The sequence below is a fragment of the Lissotriton helveticus genome, chromosome 6 (genome assembly GCF_964261635.1).
Source record: "Lissotriton helveticus chromosome 6, aLisHel1.1, whole genome shotgun sequence".
NCBI classification, from domain to species: domain Eukaryota; kingdom Metazoa; phylum Chordata; class Amphibia; order Caudata; family Salamandridae; genus Lissotriton; species Lissotriton helveticus.
The window spans coordinates 1,274,859,506-1,274,881,352 of record NC_136067.1 but is presented as its reverse complement, the minus strand read 5'-3'; the positions used below and the strand labels follow the sequence as shown (position 1 = coordinate 1,274,881,352).

General features: G+C 46.6%; 1 protein-coding gene across 1 annotated transcript in view; it reads right to left on the bottom strand.

The window, feature by feature from the left end:
• Positions 1–21,847, bottom strand: part of LOC144763426 (serine/arginine-rich splicing factor 7-like) — a 91,290-nt gene that overhangs the window by 25,299 nt on the left and 44,144 nt on the right. The window contains exons 3-5 of the mRNA XM_078649011.1: positions 15,264–15,443; positions 12,778–12,846; positions 11,117–11,209 (exon numbers count right to left, since the gene is read on the bottom strand). Coding sequence (XP_078505137.1) covers positions 11,117–11,209; positions 12,778–12,846; positions 15,264–15,443 — 342 coding nt within the window. The remainder of the gene's footprint in view (positions 1–11,116; positions 11,210–12,777; positions 12,847–15,263; positions 15,444–21,847) is intronic.

Genomic DNA, 21,847 nt, shown 5'->3' with positions numbered 1-21,847 from the left:
CTTTACCTGCAAAACAGACTACGCAGTATATGTGTTACACTGCACCTGCAACAAAATCTATGTAGGCAGCACACTACACCCTGTACACGTGAGGATCTTACAACATCTCAGGGCGATCGCTAATGATGATCCGGCCTACCCGGTAGCGAGACACATAAACAGAGACCACCATGGCAGAGCAGGGGACCTAAGCTACTTTGTGCTAGACAGTGTCCAAAAACCCCGGAGGGGGGGGAAACTGATTATTAACACTGAGGAGACTGGAATCGAAGTACATAATTTTACTAAACAGCAGAGCCCCACATGGGCTCAACGCAGACGAAGCTTTAAATGTACATCTCTGATAACACCTCTCAAGCCATTAAGAACATCACTTTGATTAAGCACTCACCATCCCGCATCCTGACAACTCCTCCTCAGCTAAAAACATCTGAAACTCACCATCACTTGTAAATACCCGCACAACACATGGCTAACACAATCACCAACACCGAATGAGCAGGCACCTCACTTGATAGATAGTGCAGCAGTTAGTGAAGTTAATATCTATGAACTACCAGAATTCCGGGCTAACGGTTTCCAAGTGTCTCTCAGCGTGCGTAGTCACAGACAGGTAGAAATTCCACAAGTACACATCTGAATGCCACTAAACCATCAGAGGCTGACTCGCCCGGACCCCGATTCTCTAAATGCGTAAAATCCACTAGGAACCCACATGTGTATAGCCCCAAACGAGGTCCCAAGCCATGTGGCCAAACGACATTATGTCTTCACTCACGCACACGAGTGCCTTCCATACATTACGTATAACCAAACCGGCGTCTCACCTTAAGCACGGTTACATCCCCTGTCAAGCGCCAAGCCAATACACCGCAGCACCGGCCTCTCACCCGTGGGCTGCTGCAATTTCAGAATGAAGTTACAGACTGCGCGCGCAAACTGGACCTTAAAACAATGGGCTGACATGTTCTCACTTCCCATCATTCTCCAAAATAGCCAAAATACACGGATTTCGAAATAGTAATTTCATCTATCTATTGTATTTTATACAAAAGCAGCAAATGTCGATTTATGCAACATGGAAAACTGTAAGTGACACTGTGAATTTGTTTTCTAATTTTTATTTATTTTACCATGACTTGCGTTTTTAACCATTCGACTCCACCATGTCTATCGTTTATGTGCCTGTAACCATGACAACCAATGGTCTGCTTTCTAATTTTTCACCTACTAGAATTGTTTCACTTTCTTTCATTTGGGTCACATGGTATTTGTGATTACTATAAAACACGTATGCACTTGGGGAGTAGTAGATGTAGTGACCAAGGCGGCTGGGTCCGTCGAAACACGTCTACGGTATGGAATAAAGAATAATCCTTGATACTTACCTCACGGAGTCGGTGCCTACTTTGTATGCTGTGGAGAAGGAGTGAAAGAATATATATATATATATATATATATATATATATATATATATATATATATATATATATATATATACACACACACACACACACACACACCTACTTAGACGGACGGAGTAGAGGGCCGTATGAGTAAAACAGCTTCTGGTTGGTAGATCTTACATTTATATGAGTAGGGTACTAGAGAGATGGTAGAAATAGATGGTGTTGAATACTAGCCGTTCAAAATGCACCCTTTCTGCAGGGTCACTTTATTTTTAGGGCTCGCCTGCTGATGCGCTTCAGCGCATAGCTGGCGAAGCTCTATAGGGGCTTATCCAGTGTTTATCCACTGGCGATTCCACTGGCGATTCCTTCAAGTGCATGTGCTTTTTAGGTCATTGCGCTTGAGCAAGCCCTAAAAAGCGCGTGCACAATGCCACCAGCCGCCTGCCTGCCTGCCTCGCATTACCACATCAAAGGCAGCCCTCCGAGCGCATTTCTCACCCCCTAATTATTCACGGCCGGCCGGCAGGCACATCAAAGGCTGCTGCTGCCGTGACTCGCATTTCTCCTCCCTCCTCCCCTATCACTGCCCAGGCCGGCCGTACTTTCTCTTTACAAGGGCGCCCATTCCTGAATCACTTGAAATCTCTCCACATTATTTGCATTTTGTTAATTAAAAAAATTAACTTCAACACAGCGTTGCACATTCTCATTTGTACAAAGTGTTGTAATGGGATTATTGGAGAGTTAGAGAAACGTGCTCACAAGTTACATTTTTATGCAAATCATCTGAGTAAATAAACAATAGCATGGTGCCGTTTGCGTCCTTGACTTGATCTGGTTTTTATTTTTATTTTGCTATTATTCTCACAAAGGCTAAGAAGGTCTGCCTACTTTAGTATTAAGTGCTATACGTCGCATAAGCAACAGCTAACCATTCACTCACCCACGCAACGCCACTCACCCATGCAACGCCACTCACCCACGCAACGCCACTCACCCACGCAACGCCACTCACCCACGCAACGCCACTCACCCACGCAACGCCACTCACACACGCAACGCCACTCACACACGCAACGCCACTCACACACGCAACGCCACTCACACACGCAACGCCACTCACACACGCAACGCCACACACACACGCAACGCCACACACACACGCAACGCCACTCACACATGCAACGCCACTCACACATGCAACGCCACTCAACCACGCAACGCCACTCACCCACGCAACGCCACTCAGCCACGCAACGCCACTCAGCCACGCAACGCCACTCAGCCACGCAACGCCACTCACACACGCAACGCCACTCACACACGCAACGCCACTCACACACGCAACGCCACTCACACACGCAACGCCACTCACACACGCAACGCCACTCACACACGCAACGCCTCACACACGCAACGCCACTCACACACGCAACGCCACTCACACACGCAACGCCACACACACGCAACGCCACACACACATGCAACGCCACTCACACATGCAACGCCACTCACACATGCAACGCCACTCACACACGCAACGCCACTCAACCACGCAACGCCACTCACCCACGCAACGCCACTCACCCACGCAACGCCACTCACCCACGCAACGCCACTCACCCACGCAACGCCACTCAGCCACGCAACGCCACTCACCCACGCAACGCCACACACACACGCAACGCCACACACACACGCAACGCCACACACACACGCAACGCCACACACACACGCAACGCCACACACACACGCAACGCCACACACACACGCAACGCCACTCACACATGCAACGCCACTCACACACGCAACGCCACTCACACACGCAACGCCACTCACACACGCAACAAGTTACATTTTTATGCAAATCATCTGAGTAAATAAACAATAGCATGGTGCCGTTTGCGTCCTTGACTTGATCTGGTTTTTATTTTTATTTTGCTATTATTCTCACAAAGGCTAAGAAGGTCTGCCTACTTTAGTATTAAGTGCTATACGTCGCATAAGCAACAGCTAACCATTCACTCACCCACGCAACGCCACTCACCCATGCAACGCCACTCACCCACGCAACGCCACTCACCCACGCAACGCCACTCACCCACGCAACACCACTCACCCACGCAACGCCACTCACACACGCAACGCCACTCACACACGCAACCACACACACGCAACGCCACACACACATGCAACGCCACTCACCCATGCAACGCCACTCACCCATGCAACGCCACTCACACATGCAACGCCACTCAACCACGCAACGCCACTCAGCCACGCAACTCAGCCACGCAACGCCACTCAGCCACGCAACGCCACTCAGCCACGCAACGCCACTCAGCCACGCAACGCCACTCAGCCACGCAACGCCACTCAGCCACGCAACGCCACTCAGCCACGCAACGCCACTCAGCCACGCAACGCCACTCAGCCACGCAACGCCACACACACACGCAACGCCACACACACACGCAACGCCACTCACACACGCAACGCCACTCACACACGCAACGCCACACACACACGCAACGCCACTCACACACGCAACGCCACTCACACACGCAACTCACATGCAACGCCACTCACACACGCAACGCCACTCACACACGCAACGCCACTCACCCACGCAACGCCACTCACCCACGCAACGCCACACACACACGCAACGCCACTCACACACGCAACGCCACTCACACACGCAACGCCACTCACACACGCAACGCCACTCACACACGCAACGCCACTCACCCACGCAACGCCACTCACCCACGCAACGCCACTCACCCACGCAACGCCACTCACCCACGCAACGCCACTCACCCACGCAACGCCACTCACCCACGCAACGCCACTCACCCACGCAACGCCACACACACACACGCAACGCCACACACACACGCAACGCCACACACACACGCAACGCCACACACACACGCAACGCCACACACCCACGCAACGCCACACACCCACGCAACGCCACACACCCACGCAACGCCACTCACCCACGCAACGCCGCTCACCCACGCAACGCCGCTCACCCACGCAACGCCGCTCACCCACGCAACGCCGCTCAGCCACGCAACGCCGCTCAGCCACGCAACGCCGCTCAGCCACGCAACGCCGCTCACCCACGCAACGCCACTCACCCACGCAACGCCACTCACCCACGCAACGCCACTCACCCACGCAACGCCACTCATCCACGCAACGCCACTCATCCACGCAACGCCACTCATCCACGCAACGCCACTCATCCACGCAACGCCACTCATCCACGCAACGCCACTCATCCACGCAACGCCACTCATCCATATGCAAAACGAAAAATGTCAAACTCTTCTATTGCGAGACCTATTGCATTTTCAATGCTTGTTTAAACCTTTTTGCTTGATCATATTTTTGCTGTCCATTAAACTTTATGCACTTTACAACTGCTACCAGGTAAAGTTCTTTTGGTTCTCCTTTCAAGATAGTAAAATTGGTATACTCCTGACTGATACCCAAAGTGTACCCAGGACACGTAACCAAAACGTCTCGAGCGGGCGGCATCACTCATTGTTAGACTCACTGCATTGATGATGCATACATCACTGCAGGCTTGCCACCAGTCACCTAGGTGTGCAGGTTTAAATTACTATTTTGACCTTTTAAAATAGTCTCTTGACTGTTTTTACGTTCATTTGAAATATGAATAAACTCACTTCTAAGGTAGCTCTATTGCCCATAGGGTTGAGTGTATGGTACTAAAGTAGGACATGAAGAAAATGAATGTTCCAAATTACTTAAAGTGAAAGAGCATAACAGTTCTTTTTACTGTAGCATGGCAGACTACTTCCATAGGGAAAACAAGGTTACTTTAGAACACCTTACATTAATTTCAGATTGGTGACAGCTGGAAAAATATTTCAGACTACCACATAGTTTTAGATTTGTAAACATTAAAGTCAAATTTGGTTGCACTATTTCAGAAAAGGTAGTTTATTGAAAGTTGCCTTTTGACTGCTTAAAGCTTCTGACGACCTTGAAGTATTAAACTGTCACCTGGCAGCTTGTTCGCTCCCATGGGGAGGACTGAACTGCTCCCAGGTCACAGATAAGGGGGCTTGTGTGTAGTCTGCCCTATGACAGAATAGGCTGCGCTGTACGCAGCCCCTTGGTGCACTTCAAGAGGGCCTCCACTGTCGGATTCAGGTACAGCTCACATCTGGGCCATCCTTCCCTTTTGTCCTTCTGAGGCAGCTCTCCCTCCAACTAAGTTTGGTGCCTGGCAGATTTGTACTGGTTTAGAGTGACCATCGGGTGGGGCTGTGAGTATCCTCTTTACATTAGGGTCTCAAATCTTATTTGAATGCAACTTCCTGTTCGACAGTTCTGCTGGCGTTTTACATAGAACATTTGGGGCACACTTTAAAGGTGGGAAACAGAATTCCAAAACACCTGTGTGTATCCACTGCGAGATGCTGAAAGCTCAGATTAGATTCTTAGCAGAGTTCTGTCTGAGTTTGAAAAGGGTAGAGATGCTGCCTTAAACTACATTTTAGTGTGAATAGGGGGGGGGGCTGGGGGCTTAGGGAGACACTAGGATTACAATAATTCACTCCCCACACACAAATCTCAGCATTCAGATACCAAGTTTATTGTGGCCAAATACTTTTTACATCATGAGAAGAGGCTTAAGTTACCCCTAGGAACCTTTACTCAGTTGGTTAGGGTGTCCCTAAAGGTCATTCCCACCCACTAGCTTGTGCCAGGCATAAATGTGGCACCTTCAGGTACCCACTTCACAACACTTCTGGACCTGAGGAAGTTCAGAAGGGGACAATCTGCTGTCTTCAGCCTGAGAGATCGGAGGGAGGGGGGGGGGGGGGGACTGGCCAGCTCTCTCGTACCAGGGACAAATGTGGCTACCAGGGGTCATAAAGATGACCTCCGGTTAAAGCTACAGGGATACAACAAGCTACAAGAGGAGTTTGCTGCAGCTGCTCAGCATCAACTGGACCTGGACTAAACGTTGTCTGCCCCCCTATAATTCTTTAAGTGGCTTCCTCAAGTTCCTGGGGTCTTTAGAAAGTGTACTCCTGTGGTGTATTCGGAGTTAAAGAGTAAGTTCAAACGAAAACCTGGTTGGTGCAGCAGAGCGGCATGCTGTTGCCAGCATCAAATTGCATCCAGGTCCCTGGCTACTGCGACCATTGACTATCATTGGCACTTTGTGCTTCTTAGCCCCATTTATACCTAGAATTTTTCATATACATAGCTCCAGGTTCCCCTATTGGATTTTTGTCATTTTGTCTAAATCATTAAATTCAGCGTTCATTACGGTTTTAGTTCTGCATCAATACTTGCCTCCAAGTTAAGCAGGTCTGCTTTGTGCTGTAGCTACCAGGGGGTTTGAGCTGAGGGTAATTTAGGGACATCAGTGTTTACCCTGACGAGGGCTGATTATTACTTGATGTGGGTACATACCACCCCCCCCAAGCTGGTAAACCAATTTCTGACACTAACCAGGGATGTGGAATTCCTATAGCCCGAGGTCCAGGACAGTGTTTGTGATCCACTTCTCTTGGCAAGTCCATAATAAACCCATGTTGGCACAACCCTGTTTGGGACACCAGGGGGAACCCACTCACAGAATTGACCCAACGGCCTTTAGTCTTGTGGAGTCATGTCCGGCTGTATCCAACAACTTGAGTGAAACCCTAGATAATTTCACAAACTGGATCTTCCAGACGGTAAAGCGCCTTTCTCCAGAAACTGGTCGTAGGCGCCAGAGGTATTCTCCTTCCAAGCCGTAGTTTTCCGGTTCCCTAAAAACCCAGAAGCAGCAGTGCAAAATGCTTGAACGCAAATGGAGACTAGAGTATTGTTCGAAAGCTAGGAAAGCTCGAAGGCACAAAGGTCGTATTACGCAGCCATTGCTCAAGCTAAAAGTCTTGATTATGCAGAGCGAATTGCCCTCTTGGGTAACAATGCCAAAGAAATCTTTAACATTGTTCATAGCTTTCGCTCACCTAAAGCGGAATCCATTACCCACTACCCTTCGCTCGCCTGGTGTGAAGAAGTCTCTAGTTTCTTCATCAACAAGATCCGTAACTTCAATCTAATTTTGACGTTGGTAATGTCTTCCAGCGGCTAACATTTCTCCCGACTGGTTGCCGCCTGCTATCATGGCTACTCCATTTGCCTTCAAGGCCATATCTAGGCCGGACTCCTTAGCTGCCCTCAAATCACTTAAATCCGGTTCACCGTCTGACCCTTGTCCGGCTAAATTGCTAGCCACGGCCGCCGAGGTGGTCCACCCAGAATTGAATATGCTGATCAAACTTTCTCTTACCGTAGTCATTGTGCCGCCAGCCTGGAAACAATCGAAAAATGTCCCCCTAATAACCTAAACATCCCCTCCAGCCATCGCCCTATACAGCACTGAGTCGGCTCTGGTCGAAATCTGAGGCCACCCGGGAAACCTCAAGACAAAGGAGGCAAGGCTGCCCGGATTCTGTTGGACCAGTCAGCTGCGTTCGACACTGTGCCGGACACACTGCTACTGGCCCATCTCCACAAAATTAGAGTATCGGGGTCTGCTTGGCGGTGGCTGAAATCCTATCTTGAGAGCAGAACACAGCAAATCTGGATCCCTCCATCCCTCCATTTTCAGCCTCCCCCAGAACCTGACCCTCGGTGTGCCGCAAGGGTCTATACGGAGACCCCTGCTCTTTAAAATATACATGTCCCCCCCCTTATCCAGATGGCTAAAGATGTCAGTGCCAAAGTTATTGCATATACAGACAACACCCAGCTCCTTTTCACATGGAATAAGGACTCCTCCACCTCCCTAGTAAAATCCTGCCTGTCAGCAGTCTTTCGTTAGCTCTCTTATGCCCAGTTTAAAAGAAATCAGAAAAAAAGGGAGATTCTCTCCCTCCCACCCCCCCGATTCCCACAGTCAACACACTTCTGGAACTTATTCTGGCCTGAAGAATCTCCTCAGCCAATTTCCAAGGGCCTACCCACGAAGAACATAGGGATCTGGTTTGATGAGAAGTTAAGCTTCATCTCTCATATTAAGAAGCTTAGGGGTCTGTGCTTTGGAACATTAAAATCCTTTTAAAAGTTCCTTCCTCTTCTCCCCATCTCGACAACGGAACCTCTTCTCCCCATCTCGGCAAGGGAAACGGTCACCTGTGCGATGATATCTTCGCGCTTTGATTGCGCCAATGCCTTATATGTTCGTCGGCCCGGCTAGCTACTGATCTAACTTCAGGTATTAGAGAACACAACAGCCAGAACTCTCCTCAATATTCCGATAAAGACCAGCGTTAGACAACACCTGTGTAACTGTGTAATATGCACTGGCTGCCAGTGAGAGAGAAATCCTTGGTCCTGGCACATACAGCTCTCTATGGGCTTGGCCCTGCATACTTGAGAAAGCGATTCAGGTTCTATGTCCCTCCTAGGCAGTTATTCAGCCACGATGCTTTTGGCCCACGTCCCAGAGTTTCGTCTAAAAAGGGTAGGCGGCAGCTTCGTTGCCTACAAGGAAGCTGTGGCTTGGAACAAACTCCCTCTGGACCTCCGCAGCATCCAGGTTCCTAAGCTCTTCAGGAAAAAGCTTAAGACCTTCCATTTTATCCTGTCCGTTAATTTTTCTTCTGCTTCTCTTACCACTGGGCTCACTCAAAGTAGCTGTGCCTGCTACAAATCTCATAAACATAAACAAACATGTGGTGAGAAGAAACTGTCTCAGCTGAGGTATTTAGCCTACTGCCAATCTGTAAATCAAAGTATAAGGAGCCATCAGTAGTAAGAGAGGTGGAACGAGTAAGATATCAATCTCAGAGGCCTATGGTGCACCATGCTCTGGCACAGGATCAAAATTAGGCCCAAAAAGAATATAAGGCCTCTGCTGATAGTTTCCACTTGGTAAAGACACTGAATCAGACTGCATGCCAGCATGCTGCTCTTTTGTAATATAGTGCGACATTGGTCAAGCCAAAGAAAGTGTCGCAATAGATTACCGACTGCACCAATGCCATCAGGGACCTGGAGATGGTACAGGCCTAATAACTTGCCTCAAGGGGACTAGAAGGGCCAGGGAAAGACTTTCAGACAGCCCATAGCTGGAGGCTCCTGCTGTTTAATGGCACTGAAGGTATGCCAGAGGGACTCAAAAGCACACTAAAAATGTTCAGAACCTCTTTGAAGGCCTCGGTTTGCTGTGAGGTAGAAGACAGCCTGAGGGACTCAAGGTACATCAGGACCAACTGGGGAATTTATACATGGCCAATGACTGAGGGAATGCAGCTTGCATCTTGACACCCTTGACCCTTCTCTATGGAGTCACGTCTCATGTTCAGCAACTTACAACTTTGCTTGCAGATCTCGAATTACCCTAGAGTGCACCAGGATGCATTCATCACTGGTCTTCAAGTCATGTATGGAGCCCAGACCCTGAAAGGCTCTCCTTGTGCAAGTCAGTGGCCAAAATCTAGTTGCTGCATTAACTGCTCAGCCTGAATCCTATCGGTTTTGGTGGGGAACAAGGTTTTTAGAAGTTGGTGGAGACCGACTTTGGGGGGCTGGAGCTCCGCATATGCATCAGAAGGTGCGGAATTGATGTTGATGTGCAGGGCTTGCACAGATAGGAAGTATAGCTTCATTACTTTTGGAATAGTATGGGGTCAGCGTGGTGCAGCACAAGGTCACCCATAGGTGGTAATGAGCACTACTGCAAATTTCTGCAGTTCCTGGCTGGCACCTTGGGGTATTCCAAGGTGAGGAATCTGCTGGCGTTCAGATTATTACAAAAGGAGAAGGTTTCACTTTCAGGTCAGGTGTACGGTGCGAGAAACATTTGAACAGAAAGGGAATATACCAGCTTCCGAGTATTTAGACATCGAGAATGTACTTCTCACTGACACAGAAAGGAATGTCCACGCCCTGCTGCAAGAACTGGATGGGACTGTGTAACATCTGTATTAGTGATACTGAACACACATCAGATATACAAATAAAGGCAATACTTCCCCTTTTTCAACTTGCATTCCGAGCAATTGAGATGTGCCATATCCAAACAAGCAAACACTCAAAGCAACGATTCTACCCACTGCACCTATGGCACAGGAAATTCACTGTTTTCAGTAAAACTCGGGCCGCTTTCTGGTGGCAAACCCATGGTCACCTAATCTACCCGCCCACCGGGTGTCACTGTGTATGTAAATAAGAATCAGAAGTGGCAACACATGGTTTATAACCTGAAAGATAGTGACAGGCCATGGCGGAAACATAATCCCCACTGAATACAGAGGCTGTGCCACAGTTGCATTTTTTGGGCTGCTTCTGTTACTCAAAGAAGTCCTTTTTATTAAGAGATGAAAGGGAAAACTGAAACCCTGCCTACCAGACAAAATTGACATTTCAGCAAAAGAAAATAAAGCAACAACTTTAAATTACAACCCTCACTGCCCCCAAAGATAACACAAAAGTTATTTAGTAATAGGAATATCTAATGGATACTTAATAAAAATCCAACCAAGGCTAAATATGTTCAGTGTTGTCATTTTAACATGTCTCGATTTAAAACAAGTATAATGTAGCATAATTGATAGGCAGCAGGCGAAGGAGGATTTGGATTATGAAGGTTTCTTACAGCACTATAATAAGCCTTAGCAGGAAAACTCAAAGCTTTAAATAATGTGTCTCACCTTGATCTTTTCGCTGATCGTGACCTGTACCTGCGTGGAGATCTAGATCTGCTAAGAGATCTAGATGCAGACCTTTGAGAGCGAGACAGTGTTCTAGAAAACACAAAAAAGCATATACTTAACTATATTGTATAAAGTAACATGTTAAGAAACCAGCATGATCAAAATAAAGACTCCGTAAGCTGGCTCTTTCACATTCTGTAGTAAGGACCACGAATACAGTCACATAGGTTTGAAATATACCCACAATAGAGCTTGATGGGGAAATATCCATACCACATATGCCAAGAGTGCAACTGGACAGGTTTTCTCCGTCAAATAACATTCACAAATAGTCAAACGTTATGTGACACATTTTTTTACTAAAAACATTGCTACGCAAGTCTTGTAAATGTCATTCATCATGTATGTTTCTCCCTACTTCAGGATTGAAGACACTGGATCTCAAGAAGCAATACACTATTGTGATTCATATAATGTCTGAATGCCACACTTGTTCATGGCTTCTCCTCACACATCACAAGAATAAATAGCATATTACTTTCTGTACATCTGTGTACACAGACGCGCAGAGTAAGCCATGAACCACGAGAAGCAAAGCCTCGAGTGAATCATGAAGACACTTCCTCAACAATGGTAACTGCATATAATTGGTGTGTCTGTATATATGGTTTATGCCCATCTTCTATACTACTATTATAAAGAGAGAGCCCAAACATTTGAGGCGGGTAATCTCAGTAACAACAGCACCAATCACAACACCCAATACAGCATTGGAAAGGGCAGTTGCAGCAGAAGGACATAGGCTATGCAGACGCCCACCATATACATTTAAAAGGTAAAAGAACCATGCCAGCAAAGTAATCCCTTGTGGGCGTGTCTGCGTTGTGCTGTGGGCGTGACAAACGCTGGGGGCGTGTGCTACGTGGGTTATACATACAAAATAATCATATTGTATGCTGTGGGCGTGTGCTGGGGGCGTGACATCCGCTGGGGGCGGCGTGTCGGCTCCCGCGCGCTGTCACCCCCCGCTTTACAATGCGGCAGGCGTCTTAGAATGCACACGCCAAAACACAACAACGATGAAGGGCACGCACACCTCACGACGTGCACAAACGCTAATCTCACTGAGATGAGATTAGCGTTCGTGCACGTCGTGAGGTGTGCATGCCCTTCAGCATTGTTTTGTGTGGGAGTGTGCATTCTAAGACGCCTGCGGCATTGTAAAGCGGGGGTAGCGTTCGCCGTCCTTCGGGTAAAGCTTTTTTATACCCGGACAACGTCGGGACGGGCAGCTAGTATTATATACACACACACACACACACACACACACACTGCAGTGACTGGATTGCAAAAGATGCTTTCCAATATGCTAACTCAATATCATTTATGTATTGAAGTAAGTCAGTTTTGCGTCACCTTTCATGCAATGGTGCCTTTTATCAGGATTTTAGGTCAATAATTTGAATAATAACTAGGCGACACATACAATCTATCATATTGGAATAGGGGGGGGGGGGGGTGAAGCTCAGCCCCGTAAAGTAAGCCAGAAACTCCTGACAAATTATATAAATCAGAAAGACATTTGCATAAAAAGCTATTTAATGCCACAGCATAAATGCATACATTTCTGAAAACAGTGTACAAGGAAATAATCTCACCTTCTGCCACGGCTTCGTGAACGAGAATATCTTCGACCTCTGGACCTTGAGTAAGATCGAGACCTTGACCTAAGTCATCAAGTTGAAAAAAAGTGTCACAATGGAACCTTAGGTCTTAGTCTACCACTGCCTCAATACCACTTACGAATGGTGTTCAGTTAACTATAGAATCATGTGCCAGAGCGGGGAGGGTCATTATCCCCAAGACTCCAAAATATATTAGTGGCAAGAGGAAATTCCTTTGACACTAGATAAAGCACAAACCGCTATATCTACAGACGGGGAATATGATGTCTGAAGCTAATAAAACGGAGGGTCGGTATCACAAGGAAAATTCTTAAGCTGTTAAAAATAAAAATAGGTTTAAAAAGGTCCGTCCAATAATTATTGCTACGTCTACCACTGGCAACAGATTAAATAAAGCCCGAATTTAAGCCTTTGCACAAGATTTAAACAGTTGATAACATTTCTCAGAACTAAGAAAAACCTGTTTCCCAGATGAAAGAAAACTGGGGGTCAATTAATTATACTTCTAAATGTATCCAAGCTACGGGTTTACATTTCTGCTAACAAAGATTGCTTAACTGAACATAAAATGTACATTTCTTATAAAGAAAAAAAAAAAGTGTAATTTGTAGTTAAAGTAAACCTTGCAAGTTTGCAGGTCGACCCTCTTTGGCTCAAGGTCTAGGAGATCTAGAAGATCTATCAGTCGATCGCTGCGTCTATTGTAGATGTTTTCTTCAATCTAGCGACGACCATACTGACAGCCAAATGAAACCGGGTGAGACTTGATTGTCGGAGGAAGATTTTTCTAGGAGGGAATGTGGTCAATCGGACGTTCCTTTTTTCTAAACGTAGGGGGCCCAATTGAAAGCCAAATTTACAGCACAATGGCGGTCACCTTCTTAATTTTTCTGGCCTCTAAGGATTGTTAAAGGTGAAGCTACATGTAGAAGGCTTGAGGGGATATGGCCTCATGCTGATCACCCAAGGTATAGCAGAATCTTAATGGTCGAATTTGCAAGGCGCCTCAGCATGAAATCTTAAGGCTCGTGACATTCTGAATCAAGGCGACTGACTCAAACGAAGAAACCTGAAAGGTTTTGACCAGGTCAAGGGTTAATATTTTGCATATAAAAAAAATTAACAATCTATAAAATACACCAATAACAGTTCAACAAGTTACACGTCATAGTAAATTACATTTTTGCATCAGGTTTTACTCTCATGGTCCCATACCCCTCCCCATACATCCACCCCCCCCCCACATGCAATCAACAAACCCCGCAAATCCACAAAGGTTAAGAGCTGGTGAGATGGCACTGTAAGCCTGAAACATAATGCCTGGCACAATATAGTCTTGTCAAAAAGAGTTAGCTTGTGACCGACACCATTTAAAATACTATGTTGTCGGAGGTGCCCCCTCTTATGAAGCACAAAGATCTTCCCTTGCTCCCAGCACAGGGACAGAATAATCGTCGGGATTTTGATGTCTGCAATTCTGCAGAGGATCTTGTCCACTCCCTACTAGAAGGGAACCAGTCCTAAAAGATCAAGCAGTATGCATGCCAAAAACTCAAGGTGGACTGGATTAAACACACTCAACGAAAACATTTTTATCCGGAAGCCCGAGTTGCTGAAGATACACCCATGCTCACTGGGGGAAGTGGAAGCGGAGTTAAGCTGCTGAACAAACACCTCACATGTAAATGTGTACATATAACAGTGGGAGGCTTCCTACCCCTCCCGCACAGATGGTGACTGAAGTATTACGGGTTATACCCTGTATGGTGAGCATGGCTAAGAGGTGGCTCTGCTACTTGCCCCTTAAGATGCCTTTTTTTGTAACAGATATCAAGCATTCACACATAGGACTTGAGAAGGCAGTTGCAGGGTAAAATGGGATATGTTTGGGGGTAGCAGGAGGTCCCCTTAAAGAGTTACGCCAATGTATACTCTAGAAAGGGCTGGAGGTTACTACACTGGCCTCTACTATTCAAGACAAGACAAACTGGTAGGAGGTAAAAGTGATAATGCATGCAGGTGTGAGTGAGTATAGGAGTGTCAAAGGGAGGGGGATTGGGGTAGAACATACTAGAGAAGCAGGGTCATTGCACGCATAAAGCTTTACCAAAATAAGTGATTTAAGGAATATACATATGGCTGATGCAGGCAATTGATCAAAAAAATAAATGGCCTTTCTAGACTGTAAAAATAGGACATTGAACTATATGTAAATTGTAACCAAACAAGAAAAGTAGCGAATCAGTTGACAAAGGTTTGTTTCCACGTGTAAACTGGAAAAATACATGTAGCCTGCGACTCATATATTCATGCAAGTGCAACTGGTTAAATAACTAATAATGACTGTACCACATCGCTGTTAAATATCCAGAAAATTGGGGTACAGTAACAAATATACTCATGCCAGAAAAGCCCTAGGTCTTAATTAAGGAAACTGCAAAAGAATACGCTGATCATACCTGGTCCTCCGTCGGCGGCCAGTGTAACGATGACAATCATAAGCATAGTGGCCTTCCTCTCCACATTTGAAGCACTTGTCAGCAGGATCGAAGGGGCGTCTCGATGGAAGTCGGTCATATCTGGACCGACGAGGCATGCCTGTTGACAATTCAACCCGTAGCCTTGACCCACAGAGCACACTACAATAAGAAAATCCTAATATAAAAAAAAAATCTGTGCAACATACCAAAGTCAGTGCTCAACTATACAAAAACATTTAAGGACGAAGATATTTAGATTTTTTGACGACTTTTGTAGAGTAAGCCTAAGTTCAACAGCCATGTGTAGTTTTGCCAATAACAAAACAAATCAAATACAAACCACAATCAGGGAAAACCGTCAAGACAGGATACAAGTGTTGTTGCGATGGTAATCACCATATCCCAAAGCCCCCATTGCAAACGACACTGATGGCCATGACGTATGGTCTTGTAGTTGATCATTTTCAAATTATAAATCAAATTGACAACATGGCTTCATGTAAGGTACTAAACACACCTCTATATGCAAAATAACAGCACATCACATTAACAAAACAAGGTGTTAACTATTAAAGAAACGTTAACGTACAAAGTTAATTGACGGGATGTATACCGGAGAGCTCATCCATAGGTCATATTAATCACTGCAAAAACCAAGCCTTCAGAAAGATTAGAGCACGGTTCTATTAGTTCAGCCTAACAAGTCTCAATAAGCCAGTCACAATGGTGTCTATCTTAGTTAGATCCACCACGACCAAACTCTAGGTTACTTGTCGATGTTGGATGAATGCATCTTGCCCGAAAGCTTAGGCACTGTGCTGCTCCAAGTTAGTCGTCATTTCCAAGATAAAAGACTAGCTTCCAACCTTTGTCGTCGTCACCTTATGAACTGCACCCACAAAGTAAATGATTAAGATGCTAATGTAGTTTTGAAATATATATATATATATATATATATATATATTTTTTTTTTGTGTACAATTCTCTCTGCTTAAAAAGAGATTCCTGGACACCCAGGGATGCTTTTATTAGGCCAGATCACACCTCACCATAGCTAAACGTGTTGGTGATGTGTGATCTGGCCTAATAAATGAATAGAAGCATCCCTGGGTGTCCTGGAATCTTATATATATATATATATATCTTCAGCAAAACCCTGCGCGGTCCCCACCAGAGTCTCCACGGCACAGAGGAAGTCCACAATTATTTTCTTAGATGTACTTTTATTTCTTAACACGTTAGACGCTCATGAGCTCGTCATAACCGCCGCGGAACAGCCACGCGGGAATATTTCCCCTCCTGTGCGGGGCGTTCTATTGAGTGGGCGGAGTCGTGACGAGCTGAGAGCACAGCTCCACTGTGCAGCGTGACGAGCTCAGCTCGTCACGAGCACTGCAAGCGACCCCGCATGGGAATTAGCCCCGCGGGGAAGGGGTTAAACACCATTAGTGCAAACATGAAAGGACGGTACGTATGTCCCAAAAAAAAGTTGCCCTTGTGAAGCTGCTTCTTAAATGGTCTGTGTAATCAAAATGGTGGGATCTGTTCAACGCCTGTGACGGACATCAAAACCCTTCGAAGTGGCTTTACACACACACACACACACACACACACACACACACGATTGCCAAATTAGAATACCTAGTCTACATCGATTAATTGAAACCTAGCATTTGAATTATTAATTGAAACCTTACACAACCCATCTCCAGATACAAAAATGTAAGAAGGGATTTTGTTCAGGTTATGCATTAGAATTGCGAGTTATAGAATGCAGCCAGGTTCAGGAAGCAGTCTCTGTATATGGTATACCACTAGGTGGTTATAGTGTGCAGAGTCCAGAGATTCCACCCAAAGTGTACAGGGCTCAACATACATTAAAAGTGTCCCATTTGTGGTCGTGTGGGCAAGCAGCCTTAGGCCTAGCCACAGAAGTGTAAGACATTTGTTATGCACACAGTGACTAATAAATAACATTACTCAAACAGGAAAGCCACACCAATTTTAGAGAAAAAAATTAGCTTCTTTCAAAATGTATTTTAAAGACCAAGATGTTTGCAAAAAGGTAAGTACGTTTTTCAGGAAAAATGATTTACACTTTTTTTTTTTAAAGTGGACATTTGGTGCATTGTAGTGTTAGTCTATGGGAGGGAAAAAAAATGCAGTTTTTGCAGGCAGTTACTAAACTTAACAAGCATTTACAATGCAATGGTTTTGCCTTTGTTAAAGTTAGAGCTATTGGCATTGCTCTTGACATTATTTTTATTAATGTTTTTTTAACATAAATAAATGGCATTGTCATTTACAATGCCACTAGCTTTATCTCCCACAAATGACACACACAGAGCCCCCCCACACACACAGCCACACAGAGCCCCCCACACACACAGCCACACAAAGCCCCTCACACACAGAGCCACACAAAGCTTCCTACACACACAGCCACACAAAGCTTCCCACACACACAGCCACACGGAGCCCTCCACACACACCCACACAGCACAAGCAGGCAACAGGGGCACACGGAGGCACAAGCAGGCAACAGGGGCACACGGAGGCACAAGCAGGCAACAGGGGCACACAGAGGCACAAGCAGGCAACAGGGGCACACAGAGGCACAAGCAGGCAACAGGGGCACACAGAGGCACAAGCAGGCAACAGGGGCACACAGAGGCGCAACAGGGGCACACGGAGGCACAAGCAGAGTCCATAAAAAAACGGCTTTTATTTTGAATGTGGTACTAGGCCTTATGGGTGTGCACTAATTTCGCTTCCAGCACTGACATTCATTACCTCTTTCACCAGTTGTTACTCAGTCTATACGCCAAAATATTGTTGATTCTGTCTTATTAGCTCAAACCTGGAAATTCTCCATGCGGTCTTCCTAATTCTTTACCAATGGGTATTTACATTTTGTCTTCGCCTATTGCTTAACCACTGGAAATACAGACAACCCAATTACACAGAGACAACCACACTACACAGATGCACCCACCCCTGCACAGTACCACACAGCCCTCCCTACAGAGGCACACCACAGTGCAGACACACTAATGCAGAAACTCTATCATGCACAGACGTTCGCATGTACAGACACACAGATCCCCTTTAGACAGAAGTACATACTCCCAGTATGCTGACACACACACACTCACCTTGAAGACAAAGATACCCAGATTTCAAAGCACACACATACCCTGCTGCACATGCATACACGCACCCCTGAAGTATACTTTCAAATGTCAATACTGGGCATTTATACACATACCCTGCTAGAAAGCCAAGGCAGGATGTAGTAGCCAAAGACAGACGTTTTCACATTCTCAAATACAGTGCGACACTGGAGTGGTCCACATCGCTCTCCAGAAGTTTTAGCTGGTTAAAAAGCCTTTATGGGGGACCGTGGCAATGCCAGCAGCTGAGATAGCCACATAATGCGAAGCACTGAGTTCAGCACCTTCTAGAGACAACCCTCTCCACACACACACACCTTTTTTCGCTCCCACTGAAAGCCCAGTGTAAATGGCTGATTTTCACTCTGCACTTAACTCGAGTTCATTAAGCACTTTAGAACACCTAACTTTGTGTGCTTAGATGTAACGCTCATCCTTCGGAAGGTAAACGCAAAATACAAGCCCCAGAATGCAGCGCGCCGCTGAGTAAACAGGCCCGGGTGTGCAGCGGTCCAGGGCAGCAGTTATTGCTCCACACTCGCTTCCTGCCCCGTGGACTTCCTGCTTCGTCTCTCTGACGACGGAGGTGCCCGTCTCTTCTGGGCGTGCACGGCGAGGTCTCAGACACCTGATTTCACCTCCGGATAATTAGGGTGAAAGGAGCAGCCGTGGGGTGAGGTCTGCAGCGGGCCTGGCACAGGTGAGTCCCTTCCTCCTTATTACACACCGGGAACCAGTGCCCTCCGGTCCTCAGCCGGGGCATCGACGTGTGAGCACTTGTGAAATGGGAGTCACAGGCGAGCCAGGAAGTGTGCACAAACGAGGGCACATGCCAGCCTCCCGGCAGGTGCCCTGGTAGTAACAGCTTGCTATTAGCACACTGCCCTACAATCCTACCGGGGCTTTTTATCACCGGGCTCGGTGGTACTCTTGTGAACGACATGGGCAAGATGAGAGGCTGAGCTGAAACGGGGATAAGGGGCAGTGATGGTCTCTGGAATTGAACAAGTAAAACCTGAATTCAGTAGCTGTATTTAATGCCGCTAACGTTAGACATCCATGCCCCCGCCCCCCTACCAATCTTCAAACTCCTCCTCTCCGGGGCCTCGCCGAAGACGGGGCGGCGGCTGCGGGCTCCTCACGGCCCCGAGCAGGAAGGCGGGTGCCGGCAATGCCGGACCAGATTCGGGGGCGTTCCCGAGAATTTTTGGCTTTTGGCTGACGTAGCGTGACGTAGCCAAAAGCCAAAAATTCTTGTCAACGCCCCCGAATCTGGTCTGGCATTGACGGACAGGCCCGTCTTCCAATGGCTAGCCTCCATTTATGGAGCTAGCCAATGGAAGACAGGGGCCGTTCCTGTCTCCCCTACTATAGTCATTAGGTTTTCGCCTGCGCGAAAAAGATGCGCAGAGCGCATCTTTTGCCAGGCAAAACCTAAAAAGGAGGGAAAGTGAAATAAAACAATTGCCTTGTATCACACAATTTGGTCAAGTGGGAAAGCCAAAATTTATCCCAGGTTTTCTGGCTTCACTTTGTGTAATTTTGCCGACCAGTAGAGGTGCATGCTTCACTTACCCTACACCTACCATACCATCAGCCCCCTCACCCGACCAACAGCCACCCGGTTGACATCAGTGCCACCCTCCATCGCACCACAGACCAATCTTTTTGGCCCTTGAGAAAATATTTGTGAGTACCCATGCTCTAAACTGTAGCCCTAAGTAAAGAATTTACAATTAGAATAATTGCACATAATAGGCCCCAGAATGTTTGCGTAATTATATAAGAGAACATTATACGAATTTACCACTCTTTAAAAAAATACCATGGTTAGTCTGACCCAGGGTTTTAATGTCCATATGTGTCACGGAAAAAAACACGGAAATCTGAGGGGAAGTGGTTCAGCCCCGGGACCACCAATAAAAGAAATTCTATAGCCACGCTCTTGCGTTCTGCTGCCGAAAGCAAGAGTGATGTACCAGACTCTGGAGCAGTGGATTCTTTTACTGGTTTCTCTTTAGAACCATCTGGAACTGAGCTGTGCCTTCATAACCACATAGTGAGAAAACCTGGCTCTACATGTATTTGTATTTTCTTTTGCACAAGGCAACTCGACTTGAAGGTATTAGAGGTCTGTACATGGGTACCACTTATATTACACAAGGACACGTTATACATTTATTTATTGTGTTGGCACTGAGAGATAGATATATCATATAAGTGATTTGCCCAGCATCACATGATTGTGAGCCGACTCTGAAACTCGAAGCTGGTTGCCCAGTTCCAACATCGGCAGCTCTTGTCGGTAAGCCACATCGTCTCCAACTGAATAGTTTGGCATCATTTTCAAACAATATACCAAAGAGGAAGGGTGGATGTTGGGATACAAACCTAGAGTACGTGGAGCTGCGCGCCGCAAGTGCTTGAAGAATGTAGGTTCGGTGTGGAAATATTTCCTCGGAGAGTTTGTGGGCCTTGGTCCAGCAGTCCTTGTCTAACAGCGCCAAGACCTGCTCTGAAGCGACGGAAAGCAATGTTTTAAACATGCGTTCCAAAGCAGGAAATGGCGGCCACCAGTGAAAGGCTGAGAGCCCTCGGCTCGTCCACTAGAGCGGGTGGGCCCTCTCAGCTGCAGCGAGCAGGCAGTTCATGGGAACCACTAAGCGTGCAGGCCCCGCATTCCGCGATTGTCATATGTGCCGGCACCAGGCCCCCGGAGAGGTAGGGGAGGGACAGGGCGGAAGTAATGAATGCTCCCGGGCTTAACCACTGAACGGCAAGTATATGGAAAACAGGAGCTGTAATTAACACACCAGGCACTGGGAAGCAGGGAGGGTTAAAAAACGGCGCCGCATCTTTTCATATGCAACTTTGTGCATTCACAGCCGGTTAATAGACACTATTTTATACTCTGAAAATAAATGTCAAAAGAGCACGTGCTAACAATGGGAATACATGAAGTTCCTAAAATCACAGCGCAGGTGCAAGCACTATAGCCTTAGCTGTAATTTATAGAATAATATACCACCATTTACATTTTATTCTGAGGCACTTAAAGGTAAGGCTTCGGGAGGGCAGTTGGGCCAAGGGGTAGCATGGGGCACTTGTCCCAGCTTTTAGCTGAGTTGTGACATCACAGGCAAATGATTGGCAATAATAACAGGCTCTAGGAGGCGCTCCACGGCTCACATCTGCCGATTCTATGCGCTGTAAGTAACCGTCGGTACTATGAACCAATTTATTAGTGCTCAGCCAACCTGGGAAGGATAAAAGGTGGAGTTTGCCTTACCATGACTCAAACCGACATGAAAAAAACGTATATAAATTGCAACGATTCTTTTTTTTTTTATTTAAACATTAGCTATAACAATCGATTAAAAATAAATTGTA